The sequence below is a fragment of the Suncus etruscus genome, chromosome 1, assembly GCF_024139225.1.
Source record: "Suncus etruscus isolate mSunEtr1 chromosome 1, mSunEtr1.pri.cur, whole genome shotgun sequence".
In the NCBI taxonomy this organism is placed as follows: Eukaryota; Metazoa; Chordata; class Mammalia; order Eulipotyphla; family Soricidae; genus Suncus; species Suncus etruscus.
Genome location: NC_064848.1, coordinates 2837708 through 2853368, shown reverse-complemented (window position 1 = coordinate 2853368; position 15661 = coordinate 2837708). Strand labels below are relative to the sequence as shown.

General features: G+C 56.2%; 1 protein-coding gene across 2 annotated transcripts in view; it reads left to right on the top strand.

The window, feature by feature from the left end:
- LINGO1 (leucine rich repeat and Ig domain containing 1) overlaps positions 1–15661 on the top strand; it is a 72474-nt gene that overhangs the window by 43487 nt on the left and 13326 nt on the right. The window contains exon 1 of one of the 2 annotated variants that reach the window (XM_049777859.1): positions 15364–15452. The exons of the other annotated variant lie outside the window; for it this stretch is intronic. Within the exon in view, the coding sequence (XP_049633816.1) occupies positions 15447–15452 (6 nt within the window). The 5' untranslated portion in view covers positions 15364–15446. Of the gene's footprint in view, positions 1–15363; positions 15453–15661 lie in introns of those variants that run through there. 2 annotated transcript variants of the gene reach the window in all.

Sequence of the window (15661 nt, the reverse complement as noted above, 5' to 3'; positions counted from 1 at the left end):
GAAAAGAGAGAGAAGAGAGAGGAGAGAGAGAAGAGAGAGAGAAGAGAGAGAGGAGAGAGAGAAGAGAGAGAGAGACTTTCCAAAGCCCCTCATTGCCATCCAGGTTCCCTTGGTTTCTGATTTCCAGCTTCTTCAGCCAGCTGTAGCCCCAGTAAACCAGCTATCTGCCCTGTCCCAACCACCATAGTCCCTGCTCTCAGATGCTTTCAGCAGCTTCTTCCCATCACAAAGTCTTCACTCCTTTCCATGTGGTGGCGCTGGGATTTTACTGTTGGGTGGAATATTGCAAATAATCCCTCTTTTGGTCCATCTATCTCTGATGGCTGGCCCCATCACAGGGTGCACCCTTAAGCCTTGAAAATGAGCTAAATGCATGCATTGCCCTTGACCACACCCAGGCATCTTCCAGTTGCCCAGACAATCTTCCCATAACCCTTTGCCACATATACTCAAAACTTAGGAACCATTGCACAGGCCACACATTAGCCTAGAACATTCCCAGGGACACAGACATGAATGTTGTGAAGAAATCCCATTTCCATAGGACAGACACGAGGGTGAGGATTTGCAGAAAGCACTGACCACTTCACTCAATTCCTCACACACTCTGTTGAGGGGCTGAGGAAAACTTCACTTGGTTTGAACTTGGACTGCACAGATTGGTGGCCAGCATCACTCTCTGCCTTATGGGGAATATGTGCAGGATTTTGGGGGCCATATGGAGCATATGTGCAGGATTACACTCCTTCCTATGGTCCCTTGGGGTCATCTGGCAGCAGGAGCAACTGGAAGCCCAGAGGACAGGGGCCTCCTGAGGTCTCCAGCCCTGAGTGCCCTTCCCATGCTCTTGGGAGACCTTGTCCAAGCCCACCTGAATCCAACCAGGGTGTGGCTTGGCTCATCTCTCCCATTTATATAGAGGTCTCTGATGCTGAGTCCACCTTGATTTGGGGCTTAGGAATTCGAGAGGGCTCATGGTCAGGACAGCTCATAACACCGTTGACCTGCTGTTTAATGCTCTCTTGAGAGGATAAATTGACATGAGAGGAAGCCCTGGCTTGGGATGAGAATTTTGTTTGCTTCTTTGGGCCACACCCAGCGTTTCTCGGGGCTTACTCTTGGCTCTGTACTCAGGGTACCCTCCTGCTGGGGCTGTGGGTTGTATAGCCTGGGAGCAACCTAGGCCAGTTGCAGGCTAAACAAGTTCCCTACCAGCTGTACTATTGCTCCAGCCCTTTGGGATGAGAAGATAGATAAAAGAGGATTCAAATTCCACTCCCTAGACTGTAGGAACAGGGAGGGAGTGGCTGGCAGAGTGGTCTTACATATGCTTACATGGATGGAACTTGCTACTTGGATCATTTGGGGTATTTTGCCACCACCTTCACCTTTTTCTTCTTTTGTACACCTGGCGGGGTGGCCTTGGGTCAGTGTCTTTTCTTCCTGGAGCCTCAACTTACCCTCTGTAAGACCTGTTTCCTGGTTCATTGCATGTGAAACACTGGGCAAAACACCTGGCACCAGCAAGTGCTCCCAAGGCACTATAATGCTTCTCATTCTGAGCCATCTTAGGGCTCAATCTCCTTATCTCTAGAATGGGGTTAAGGATGATACCAAGGGACCCCCGCTATCACCCTATACTAAGCCCCCCCCCCACACCGCTTATCATCACCTCCTTTCTCCCAGCTCCATTCCATCACAATGTTTTTCCCAGACACCCCAGAACTGAGCTCAATGAGGGAAGAGAAGAGGAGGCAAGGGATTAAGTATCCCACCATCCCTCTGCCAGTTAACAATGGCGGCGTAAGTGTTCAAGAGGAGGGGAATCTGCAAAGTAGTCAAAAAATTGTTTCCTCCATGGCTCCAGCAGCCCAGCTGTTCCGGTTCAGCAAAATTGCTGAGGACTGAAAATGAAATCAAGGAACAATGATAGAAAGACACAAAGAAAGAGGGAGGGGAGAGGAAGGAAGGAAGGAAGGGCCTGGAGGGCCATGCAGAGAAGGTGAGGTTTGCACAGGGCCCGCCCTGGCTGCAATCAGATGTTCATCCAGGCTGCCGTTGACCCAGCTCCTGCTCATAGCTACCAGCCTCCTGCACGGCTGCTAAAGCAGGGTTCTGAGCCCTGTGAGTGGAAGAGTCCTCCCTTCATTTGACATTAGTTCTGTCTTTCTCCTCAGCCTTGGGGAAACATTGAGGCCCTTGACCCTTTAGAAATGGTGGCACTTGGGACAGGGTTGGGGTGGGGTGGGAGCTTCAAAGGGCTTCTAGGGATGTAACCCCTGAGCACTTTAGCTCAGGGGCACTTTCGGCATTCCTGTCTCTGCAGCAACACAACTGTGGATCTAAGCACTGAGATACCCATCTGGGGATGGGCCCCAGGACTCCTGAACATTGTTTGAAAGTTCATCACCCCAAATTATAAAGACGTGGAAGCATTTAAGCAGGGGGTGAAAAACTGGCCTTCGTGCTGGGAAGGGAGAACTAGAAGAAATTATAGCCTTCCACTGGGCAAGACTGATCTAGCCACTCCCTCCTGCTCTAACTAGGTCTGAACCTTGGTGCCCACTATTCCTTCTTCCTGGGGTGCCCACACTTCACTCTACATGGCAGGATCTTATCACTCCTACAAGGATGGCCTTCTACAAGCAGATCCCCCCCTAGGACTTCCTCCCTCCATTTCCCTGCTTCAATCAGCCTACTTTGTGTCAGACCCTCTCCTGAGCTGGGCTTCCCTCTTCCCTGTCCTGTGTACATTCTGCCTTCTAGAATCTTCTGTCTGGGTCAGGTTAGCCAAGAGTTAGAGCCTGCCTTTAGGACCTTGGCCCCACCTATGTACATACTTCTACCAAGGGACCACTAGGGAGACCACCCCCCCCAGGTAAAATAGGAGGTTAGATCAGGTGAGTGCTGGGTCCCCAGAACACCCACCTCACTGTCTCCACAGTACCCCTCTCCTCACCAGCCTGAACCATGTCTCCCACCAGGCTCTGTCTCTCCCATCACTATGACCACAGGCAAGTTAGTCTGCCTTTAGGTCCTCCCTATAAAATAGGGACATCAGGCTAAGAGGGATGGCTCAGAGGGCTGGGAGATGTCTCTGCATATGGGAGCCCTGTGTTCCATCTCTGACCTTGCTTGGCATCCAGAGTACTGGCCATTGCCCCCAAACCAGAATATGTTAAGAAGTTAGTAAAAAGGGGTCACTGCCATACCTTGTGATAGCAGCTAAGGGTGGGGAATAGCTGTCCCTTGACTATCAGATCTGTGGTCCATGCATGGAGTAAGGTTGGCTGAATATGACATGTTGCATGGACTCCCAGCATCTGGGGCTCCATCTCTGGGCCTGCTTCTAGAGTTGCATGTCCTCTCATTATCAGGGGCTCAGAGCCCCTGCAGACCCCACTCTTCCTGGGATGCCCAAGGTTAGGCCAGTGTGGAGTAGAGGCCATGATGGGGGGAAAATGGATTAATGCCAACAGACAGGTCAAGGGAGATAGGTTGCAAGGAGATGGGGTGCACGGGGACGGGGTGTGGGAGATGGTATGCAGGGAGTTGGGGTATAAGGAGATGGAGTATGGGGAGAAGGATCATGGGGAGAAGAAGGCTCAAGGACATGGGGTATGAGGGATGGGGCTTGGGGAGATGGGTGCAGGAAGATGGGGTATGGAGAGACAGGAACAGGGAGAAAGGGATGGGAAACAGGATGCAAGGAGATGCAGTTTGGGGAGACTTTACAGAGGTGGGACTGGCTATGTGTCCCCACCCCTATAAGAAGCAGAGAGACCTGAATGCCTGCCCTCACCCATCTGTTCCCCTGTGCTAGCACATGGCCCCAGGTGCCCCATCCACACCATGCTCCTCTTCGACTCAGAGTGGGGGCTCAGAGGGAGGTTGTCTGATCCAGGAAATGTGCCCCACCTTCACATCCTTATCTCTAGGGGAGACAGTGCTGGTCCAGGTGCAGAGGGGGAAACTGAGGCCTGTCCATGTTCCCACTCATCCCTGGGACACACCTCATGCCAGGCAGAAGTGGTCTAGGGCCTCCTGGATCCCTGGGGGTGTATAAGGGGCACTGGGGCCATATGCTCTAGTGTTGTCCCCACCCCCAGAGGCCATCCATACCCCAACAAGGGCAGTTTAGCAGGGGGTGTGGAGTTGAGCCTCTTCAGCTCCCATCTGCATGCTGGCCCCAGCCTTTTTCAGAGTGGGGCCGGAGCTCCTCTGTGGGGGCCAGTCAGATGTGTGGGGGCTCCCTGAGTGCAGGCGGATAGCGGACTGTCCTGCAGCATCCCCGCGTGCGTCACCGAGCAGCCTGCCCGGAGATGGGGGGCGAGCTTGTGGGCCTGAGTTTGTTCACGACGAAGCGTCCCACACTGCAGACATTAGCTGGCATTTATCTTTAGCCACGAGCTGTTTCTGCACCCCACCCCTGGCAAGGGAACAAATGGGAGCCAGCCACAGGAAGTGGGGTTACCCAGTCCTCTCCTGCGCTGGATGCTGGGACTGACTCAGGACAGACAGTGAGAAAGGGAGGGGACACTCACTCAGTTCAACCATGTGTGCCACAGTGTCTGTACTGGGGACTCCTGTTCTCTGAGCTGTGACGTGTGATGGTGCAGGCAGGGAGGCCAGGGCTCCATCCTGGACAGGCCAGTCCTGTGAAAAGGGGGACCTGCTGAAAAGTGACCTGGGCATTTAAAGGGGCCCACAAACCTGTGAGTCATGGGAAGATTTTCTGTGGGCACACCAGGCTTAGCTCTCCCACCTGCCGGGCAGGGCGCCCCAGCAGCATAGGTATTTCTGGCTGCTTTTCACACCCAGCAAGGGGTGTGAACAGAGAGGTGTGTTCCTGTGCCAGCTTGAAGGTGGGGGTGCCCCCCAGCTCCGTGGACTGGGCCCTGCCAGAACTCTTGCCCTCTGGTAGCCTGCCTGAAGCAAGTGCACACTTCCCAATGAGGTGTTCCCTTCTCCCTGACCCCCTACCTCTAGCCACAGGCTCCACTGCTCTGGACTTCTCTGGGGGGCTCACTTGCCCATTGGAGCTGGTTTTCTCCTTTAGGACTATGCACAGGTAGAAGGACCTTGCCTGGCATACCTTTGGTGGTAGCACTGATGCTTGGTCGACTCTGGGACCCAGTGCCTACCCCTGATTGCCCGGAGTCATCTTCCTGGTGCCAACCACATATCAAGGGGTAAGGGAACAGCCTGATGGGCTTCAGATGTGTTGTCTCAAGTGAGCGATGCCTTCCCTGCTGCTCCTGCTGAGGTGCTGAACGATGGGGGTGAGGGATAGTGCCATTGGAGGGGATGGGAACCCTTTCTTTTGGTGCCCAAGTGCTGTGTGGCCTTAGACAGCTACAATACTGCTCTGTGCATCTGCAAAGTCAGTATAGACAGAGGAGCACAGGATAAGAGAAAGAGGTACTGAGGTTTCCCAGGGAGAGGCCCAGTCCAAAGCCCAGCTCTGACAACTTTTCCAGAAGCCTCATAGAACTTATGTCTTCCTTGACCTGTCCAGAGGCTGGGAAGGGATGGTCCAGCCCTCCAACTGCCTGCCCCAGGAAATGAGCACCCTCTGAGGACTGGATGCCTCCCCTGATCTTGTGCTGCCCTCAGCAAAGCTGAGTCCCCCGATGGGCACCTGCAAGTGGCCAAGTCCAGCTGCATATTCCCCCGTTTACAAGGGAGATTCTCACAGGCTGCGGACCCCCAGCCTGAGAGTGAAACTCCAGCTCTTCAGTGCCAGGGGTCCAAATTCCAGCTTCCCCAGCTCTCCCTCCAAGTCTCTATTCTCCTTCCTAAGAGCTATCCCTGGGGTGACTCTGGCTCCACCCCTCACCTCTGCTCTGTGTGAGGAATCCTGAGGCATGCCAAGCCCTGGGGCAGACACTCCTCAGTGTGTCCACTTCCTTCACCTGTGCAGGGCTAGGGTCCTAATGGAGTGGAAACAGGGTCTGGCAAAGAAAAGCTTATTAGGCCGATCTCATCAGGGACCCCTCTGATATTGGGGTAAAGGAGGGAAGTGGAAGGAGTCCCCTCTTGCATGAAGTATGCCAAGGGCATCTCAGATAAGTGTTCCTAAGCCCTGACCTGATCCCCAAAACTGGGCCTGGTCACTCCAAGCAGCATGAATGGAAAAGCAGCTCAAAGAGGGCCAGTGGCAAACTTCATCACACAGCCTGCAGGGGCTATTGCTGGTTGCTCCTCAGATGACTGGGACCCTACACTCAGCATTGGCACCTCCCTTTCCCATGGTGGTAAGAGTGGGGTGGACAGGCAAAGGTGGCCCCTTCTTTAGTCCTCGAGAACTGCTTATGAGAAGAACATAATTTCTGCTTTCTTCTTCATCTTCAGTCATCTATGGGCATATTAGCAGCCAGGCAGCAACCCCGAGTCCATGCCAGACAGAATGGCTCCAGCCAGGGGCCTCAGCCAGGGTCCCCCATCCTTTAATAAGGAGGCACCTTTGTTTTTGCTCATAATGACATTTTGTGGTTGTTTGGACGCCTCTGCTCTTTCTGCCTCTGAAAAGGGGCTTGGTGTGCCCAATAGGGCTGTGCCTGTGTGGAGACCCAGCTGGTAGCTGAAGCCTTTGTGGGAGAGGTGGCAGCCTCTGCCACCCCACCCCCTGGCAACCTCTCAGGCCACCCTAGCCCTCCTTTGGCACCCTGGACTAGACTTTGCACCCTTTCTTCTCTCCCACTCGCCCCAGCAGGCTGACTCTTACTCACCCTGTGCATCACAGCTCCACCATCCCCACCTCCTGGCTATCTGTTCTGCATACACCACCCCCTCCTCCCTCCCCTTAGCCCGCATCACACCACTGCCTACGTGTCCTGCACACTAGGCCTGAGCGCTCTGAGGATGCAGTGAGCTGGAGCTAGTGTTTGCTGAGTGAGTGAGTGAATGAATGAATGAATGAATGAAGTGGAAGGAGGGCATCTCCCTGACTCACACCTGCAGGAACCCTACTCGCACCTGGGAAAGCCTGCCCAGCTCCTCCAGACTCTGCTGAGCTAAGTTGGGGCATCTCAGCCTGAGAGCAGTGGGGCTGGTGCTCTACTTCTACTCCCCAGAACTATGTAAAGGGAGGCCTGGATGAAGGGAGGGTGAATCCTGACCAAGTGGCTCGCTTCTTCCCCTTCTTGAGGGGAGGGGGCTCCAGCAGTGTTATCTTTACTAGGGAGCAATCACTTATCAATTCCTGGATCATTCCTCAATGTCACCCAGTCTGTGAATGGGTGTCTGTCACCCAGTATCTGTGAGTGAAGCAGACAGAAAATGCATATTCCAGTCGTGCTAAATTGAATCTCTTAGACACACCCCTCTGCCACAGAGCTTGGATTTTAGTCTTCCTTACTCTGTCGCTCTCCCCAAGCTTGACTCAGAGTTTGACTTGACTCAGACTCTGCACAGAGTTTCTATATAATCATCAAACCTCCAGAGCATTTGAACGCAAGCTTCTTAAGGAACAGGGGTGGGTGTCTGCCAGGACAGAGCAGGAGGCAGCAAGCCAGAGACACACTCTGGACACTTCCTGAGAACCTCATGCCTTGGGATCCTACTTCGTAAAAAAAAAAGAGAGAGAGAGAGAGAGAGTTGTGACTGGGGCTGGAGAGCTAATTCAGCACATAGGGTATTTGCCTGTATGTACCCGACCTAGGTTTGATCTCCGGCATTCCATATGCCTCCCCTGAGCACTATCAGGAGTGATTCCTGAGTGCAGAGCCAGTAGAAAACCCTGAGCACTGCCAGATGTGGCCCAACATCCCCAAAAGAAAACTAGGGGAATAGAGGGCATTCCACAGTGCATGGGGAAGATTAGTGCTCCTGCTCTTTGTGAGTGCTCAGAAGGAGGGGGTCCCCTCAGGGGCTCCCCTTCCTCCTTTCAACCCCAGGAACTGGTGTGATATATGTATAGTGGAGAGTTAGGGGCTTGTTCTTGAACCTCCTGTAACCACCCAGCAAGCATCCCTCAGGACTCTCAGCAGGCATAGGTCACTGTAAAGGCGCTGATGTTACTTGTCTGCCCTGGCTGTGTTCCCTTTTGGTTCCTACACTCTGATCAGCAGTCACTCCCTTTCTCCAAGGTGGGGACATTCAGTGCCTGACTGAGGAGGTGCTGGCATATTCCTTCCATGGATGCCTTCTCCCCAGGGAATGGACCTCGGAGGGCACTGCTGGGCCAGAGCACCTCACGTCATCACCCTGCTAGTGCAGAGGGTCCCAGTGAGTATGGCTCAGTGTCCTCTTTTTAAAAGCAAAATCAGGGGCTGTAGCAATAGTACAATGGGCAGAGCATTTGCCTTCCATGCAACCAACTTGAATTCGATCCTCAGTATTCTATATAGTCCCTCTAGCCCTACCTAGAGTGATCCCTGAAATTAGAGCCAGGAGTCAGCCCTGAGCACAGCCTACCAACTTAAAAAAGAAAGCAAAATCACAATTTGTTCCCTAGAAACCTACTATTCTTTGGTTTTGTTTTGGGGCCACATGCAGTGAGACTCAGGTTACTCCAGGCTGTGTATTCAGAGGACCATATGGGATGCTGGACATGAAACTCAAATCATCCTCCTGCAGGCAACTGTTTTACACGCTGTCCTATTAGTCCTGCCCCTCTACCTTCTTTTAAGCAAACAGATGTATCCCCAGATGCACTCGAGGATCTTTCCACACGCAGACAACACACCAGATCATTCCAGAATTGCCCACTTTGGGAAACACCACAGGCTGACCACCAAGTTCTGTGTCACTTTTTACTCTAAGTGGCCACAAGCACCTGCCCATACCAGCGTAGCCTTGCATCAGGCTGGAAGACATCAGGCTGGTGTGCTTTGTTTTTTGTTTTTTGTTTTTTTTTTGTTTGTTTCCTTTTGTTTTGGGGCCACACTCGGTGGTGCTCAGGGGTTACTCCTGGCTATCTGCTCAGAAATAGCTCCTGGCAGGCACGGGGCACCATATGGGATGCCGGGATTCGAACCACCACCTTAGGTCCTGGGTTGGCTGCTTGCAAGGCAAATGCCACTGTGCTATTTCTCCGGCCCCAGTGCTTTTGATAGAATACAGAATCTCACATAGGATGACATGCCCTGTATTATAGAGCCACACCTGCTGGCCCCAAAAGAAATTCTTCTGCCCATTTTACAAACAGAATGCACACTAATCATTGCTACCTCTCAGCAACTTAAAACCATAAAGATTTCTGACCTCATAGTTTCTCTGAGTCAAGAATCCAGGTGAGGGGCCGGCGAGGTGGCGCTAGAGGTAAGGTGTCTGCCTTGCAAGCGCTAGCCAAGGAAAGGACCACGGTTCGATCCCCCAGTGTCCCATATGGTCCCCCCAAGCCAGGGGCAATTTCTGAGCGCCTAGTCAGGAGTAACCCCTGAGCATCTAATGGGTGTGGCCCGAAAAACCAAAAAAAAAAAAAAAATCCAGGTGAGGCTTAGCTGGGTGCTGCTGGAGAGCAAGGTCTTAATCAAAGGGCTAGCCTTCTCCTGGTGGGGACCTGGAGAGCTTGTCCCTGCCTTTCTGGGAGAACAGGCTTAGAAAGGTGAAATGATTTACCCAGGGCCACAGAGGTCGGAAGCCGACACACACCAGAGAACCAGTTAAAAGAGAACTCCCAGGTTTGGCTCAGAGGCTGCTCACCTGAGCCACCAGTCTGCCTTTGACGTGAGTTAATAACCAGCTCCGATTTAAGTGAATAAACAAAGTCTTCAGCACAACCAAACTCAAGACAAGTACTTAATGAATGAATTGGCTAATAGCACTGTCTGTTTGCACACATTAACTGGAGTTCCCTCTGACATGATCCATGGGGACAGCCCAGCCCAGGCTTTGGGGAGAAGTTGCTCTGACAGACCCAGGGCCCAATCCCTCACACTGAGTGCTTTTTTAACATTGGCTTTTTTGACTCAAAGTAGTCACTTGGGCATTGTGGTGTGTGTGTGTGTGTGTGTGTGTGTGTGTGTGTGTGTGTGTGTGTGTGTGTGTGTGTGTGTTGGACCACACCCAGCAATGCTCAGGGGTTACTTCTAACTCTGTGCTCAGGATTTACTTCTGGTGGTGCTCAGGACACTACATGGAATGCCGGGATTAAACCCGCATCAGCCGTGTACAAAGGAAGTGTCCTACCCACTGTACTATTGCTTTCACCTCATATGTGCGTGTTTTAAAGAGTTTGCATTCCCTGTGCACTTTATTTTTGGAGGCGGTTCCCAAACAGTGCTCAGGGAGTCTAGAGTTGAAGGCAAGGCCCTAAGCATGCAGCGCTGCTTGGGCCCTAGACACCACCTAAACGATTACTTGGTGCTGGGGACTACCCAGGTGACTCTGGCAATGTTTGGGGCCAGGGTCGTATCTCATGATGCTCAAGGAGCCATGCAGTGCCAGGGATTAAGCCAGGGTCAATGCATGAAAAGATGCATCTTAACCCCTGTGTTATCTCTTTGGTCCCTTCTCATATTCTTAGAGTGGGCTAAAGAACATATGGGACCCCAGAGGGATGTGGGTATTGGCAACTCCTTTCCCCATCTAGCCCCAGACATAACTGTGTTTATTGGGCCAGCACCCTGCTCAGCAGGGCTATAGAGTAAGGCTGTGTTGGGGCTACATCCAGCCAGAGCCTCATCTCTCTGCCAGGATCCCCCAATCCCACCCCATTCTCAGTGCATTTCCAAATTGTAGGGTTGTTTCTAGAGAAGTTAATGTCAGGTGGCTGGAACATTTCCAATGCAGGCATGGGTTACCACGCCCTGGAGGAGGAGATGTGAGAGTGAAAGCTCCCAGAGTATCCCTGCCCCCGTCCAGCCTGGCCCCTTCTTCTGGGGAGTTCATTAATTAGTACTCCTGACTCACAGGTTTTAGTTGAGTTTGATTTTCACACAGCAGACTTTCTAGAATCAGGGCTCTGTGTTCTCTGCAGAATCTGGAAGGCCTCCAGATTCACGCCTGCCTTAGGGATGCTTCATTCTTAGGAGATGAGCTTCTGGTCCAACCTCATCAGCATGAGAATGAAAAGAGATCCGGGAGAGAGGTCCCTGAAAAGAGGGAGCCAGGAGAACCAGAAGCAGAGAACACCCATCACTGTGATACAAGAATCATAGACATACTTGCTTTTATCAAGCACCTACTGTGTGCCAAGAAGCACCAAGTGGTGCTTATACAATAGGTGGTGGTGTCTATTTCATGCCATGATGCTCCTGTTGTGCCCACCTCACAGAGGAGGAAACTGAGACTCTAAGGAAACTGTTGATGGTACAGGCTGGCATTGGGCTGAACTTCCCATAGCCTCTTTCTTCCCACAGTGGGGATTCCTCCATATCTGCCAGCGCATTCCAGCCACAGCCACTGGGCAGAGCCGTCCCCAGCCACGTCATGGGGGGCCAAGGCTGAGTTATCTCTGTTCTAACAAGGTGCCTCTTCTGCCTGATGCCATCTTGGGGAGTGGAAGGATATGGCACCTCTGGGCACCTGATAGGACGTGGGGAAGGGTTTGGTGGTACAGCCAGGCCCTTGTCCTGACCAGAGCAGAAGTCCACCTCCTGCTGGGCCACGCCAATGCCCCCGTTCCTCACCCCTCCACAGCAGCACCAGCGCAAGGCTCTGACCTATGGATTTTCTGCCACTTCTTACTCCTCTTCACTCCAGCCGCAGAGCCTCCAGGACTTCATTATACCAGTGGCCTCAGTGACCCCGGCAAGGAGGATAGGGAGAGCTGGGGGTGGTGGTGGGAAACTGCAGGGCTTCTGGAAGTGCCCCTAACCCTTTCCCTGCTTCTGGACTTTAACCTTCTAGAAACATGAGGCTCCTTCCAGGCTTTGTTCCACTCTCCCAACAGTCTAGGCAGGGTTTGGAGGTCTGAGTTTTCTTTTTTGGTTGGTTGGTTGGTTTTGGCCACACTGAGTCGTGCTCAGAGCTTTTCTCCTGGCTCTATGCTCAAGACTTAATTCCTGGCAGAGCTTGGCATAGCCCTGTACTGTTTCACTGACCCAAACCCTGATTTTTTTTTACCCATACACCGCTGGGGGGATGTTTGTCCAGTCAAAGGACTTCTCCCCCAGCAAGATCATATAGCAAGTGGATGAGAATGGAGACACAACTCTAGGGAGTTCAGGAGGACACGGGCCCTGATCTACAGGGCCCATCTCCAACTGTCTGTCTCCCCACCCTGCTCCCATTAAACCTCTAGCACAGCCTCCACCTGCCTCCTGGTTCTTGGTCTCCATTTTTCTTGCTAATTAGAGGTTTCAGCCATGACTCCACTGTCCCAACCATTTTAGAGCTGTCATTAATTTCAAGTGTCTTCAGAAATAATCATCGTCGTAAAACATCGCGCTGCTGGGATGCAGGCAGGCAGGCCAGGCTGCGTGCATCTTCCCGAGCACCCCCATCTCTCAGGGAGCCACTGACTCCTAGACTGGGGGAGTGGGAAAGCCTGTGACATCAACGCCCAGAGCTGCCTCCTAGACCAGACTGTGATGCTGGGCAAGGTTAAAGCCCTCCAGAGCCTTCGTTTTCTCATCTGTACAATGGGTCAAAACAAGGATCTGGGGGCCGGAGAGATAGCATGGAGGTAGGGTGTTTGCCTTGCTTCCAGAAGGATGGTGGTTCAAATCCTGACATCCCATAGGGTCCCCCGAGCCTGCCAGGAGCGATTTCTGAGTGTAGAGCCAGGAGGAATCCCTGAGCGCTGCCGAGTGTGACCCAAAGACCAAAAATAACAAACAAACAAACAAACAAACCAACCAAGGACCTGGACGTGAAGTAAAGCATGTGATGGGGCTTAGAGACTGGTTTATGGCGGGACCCCGTAGGTTCAGGGACCAGGCGGTCCTCCAGCCTCCCCTTAACACACTCTTGGGGAGCAGCTGGCGGCCCTTTCTTCCAGCCTCCAACTCCTGCCCACTGCGACCCGCACAGTTGTCATTCTGCGTGCAGCCAGGCTTCGGCGCCTAGGGTGAGACACGCAGTCTGAGCACCGTGCGGGGAGGGAACCCAACCCTCGCCTCTGAGGCCATTTCCATCGAGGCAGGGGAAACTGGAGTGGAACCGTCTTGTTGGCTCGTGCAAAGCCGTGGCACCCAGGACGGGGCCAGCCGGGCCGGAGACCGGCCAGGACCAGGCTTGGCACCAGGAGAAGGCTTGGGCCCGGGCTCGCCCCCATTGCTCCGCCGAGATCAGTGAGGCAGGCAGGCGGGCGGCAGGTGAGTCGGGGGCGGAGATGCGGGTGGCCGCGCGCGCCTGCGTCAGTCCCGCACCAGGAATAGCCCCCGACCCGCCCCCGCCCCGCTGCGGGTCTGCGCGCCCGCCCGTGCCCGGCGAGCGTCTATTCCTGGCGGGCTGGTGGGAGGAGGCGGCGCGGGAGGGCGGGCGCTCGCCGCAACTCAGCGACAGCCGGCCTGGGGGCGCGGCAGAGCCGGGGAGGGGGGCCAGGGGCCACCCCGCTTCCCCACCCACCCACCTGTCACTGCTGTGCCAAGCCCTGGCCCCCGGTTGGCTTGCTCACATCCAAAGGCCTCTTCCCGGCTTTATTAGCTGAGTGACCGCGGGCAAGTTGGCAACCCTCTCTGAGCCTGGGGGGGTTCCTTCTGGGGTACTGGAGAAAGAAACGGCTCCTTCTCTCGGAGTGGCACGACTTGCTTCTTGCAGCCGCACCTGCGGGGCAGGGATCGCGCTAGGCCAGGATGAGGATGGACACAGACAGCGAGGACACGAGCCGATTCTCCAGGTAGGAAAGCTCAGAGCAACGGTGTGTCCAGGCTCGACGTGTGGCCGCAGCAGGGCGTCCAGGCCCCCGCTTCGGGCTGTGCGCCTAAGGGGAGAAAAGTTGAGCTTTGGACGACGGTAGACAGTGTGTGACTCGGTGTTGGCCACGAATGCCAGCCAGGCAGGCTCTGCGAAGTGACTGGGCAGGATCTGGGGTCCGTCCCGGGGACTCCGAAGCCTTGGGGGTAGTCGTGTCACCGCCTCTGGCCAGTCCCTGGTCAGTCCTCACCAGGCAGAGCTTTATATCCTTCTGGACCCCAGAGAAGGGCTGTGCGCCTGGGTAGCCAGCTCAGGCCCCTGCTGCTGCTGCTCGGGGGGCGTCAGCAATCAGATGATTGGGACCAGACTAGCTAGTGAAGGGACACGGGCGTGCAGAGCAGGTGCCCTGGCCCCTCTCCCGTTCTCCGACGGCCCGGGAAGAGGAACCTCGGAGCCCGGCCTCCTGGGCCAGGATTCCCTCGGGAACCGGGCGAGAACCGGGCTTCAAGGAGGCTCTGCGCTGCCCTCTGCCGAGCGCCCGCTGCAGTGCTTGCGGCCAGGGCGAGCGAGCAGGGTGCCCGGCGACTGCCCTCTGCTGGGCCTGGGAGGCCAGCTGGGCGGGCACCCGGGCTGCGAAGCCCGGGGCTGGACCTTGCGCGCGGGGCCCGGCCGCGGGGCCAAGCGAGCGGGGCTGCCTTGCCGTCCGAGGCGCCTCCCTCTCTATGGGCGTCGACTAAGTCTTCGGGGGGCCGCGAGCCCGACCCTTCCCACGCCACGCCGTCCTCCAAACAACCCTGGCGGGGCGAGTGTCCCGTCCTCCGGGCGCTGCGCAAGGCACGGACGCGGTTGGGCAGCGTTGCGCGCTGGCTGCACACGCAGGTGGCCACACGGGGCAGCGCGCACACACCCAGGGGCATCGCGGGGCTCTCTTCTCCGAGGCCACCGGGGTCCGGCGGGATTGGCCGGGATTGCACCTGTTCTTCCTTCCCTCCCCGAAGCCCCGGTCTCGGAGGGGCGCGGCTGTCACTGAGCCGGGCAGCGGGGCCCCTCGGCGCGGCGTCGTGCGCGTGGCGCGCTCCGAAGTCACCAGCACCCCAAAAGGAGCCGGGGCCCCCCTTCCTTTCCTTTCCCTTCCCTTCCTGGCCGTGGCGGCCGCGCCTGTCCTCCCCCGCCCGCCGCGCGCTCCTCCCTCCCCGCTCCTCCGCGCCTCCCTCTCCTCTCCTCTCCTCTCCTCTCCTCCCCGCGCCGCGGCAGAGCGCGGAGCCCGGGCGGGAGCCGGCGCGGGAGCCGGTGCGGGCGGGCGGGTGGCCACAGCGCAGGGCAGGCGGGCGCGGCGGCCAGCGGCGGGTCCTGCTCGCGGTCCGGGCGGGGGGCGCGCCGAGGGCCCCTCTCCCGGCCCGGGCTCCAGCACTATGCGCGGCCGCTGCCCGGCGTCTCCAGCCCCGGCTCCGCGGCGCAGCGCGCCCGGCCTCGACCCCGACCCCGGACCCAGCGGCTCCAGGCCGGCCCGGGGCGCAGAGCCAGGCTCGCGGGGTTCGCGCCGCGCGCCCTGAGCGCCAGCCCCGGCCCGCTGCAGCCCGGCCGGCTTGGCGGACGATTCCTCCGGCTGGACTGGACACCGCTGGGCAGGGCAGGGGCAGAGGCCCGCGGGGAGACATGCGATTGGGGGCCCGGGCGAGCGGACGGACGGCGCGCCCGAGATGCAGGTGAGCCCGCAGCCGTGGCCCGGCCCGGCGCCCCCCAGTCCCTCCTGTCCCTCGAAGGGGTCTAGCCCCGGATCGCCCCGACTGCGGGACTGAAGCGCCTTCCCTGCCCATTCGTTCCTCCTACCCCGGCAAACCCCAGGGCGGCTGGTTGCAGCCCCCGGCACCGTGCAGGGACACCCCCGCCCCACCCCACCCGCGTTTCGGTCCTG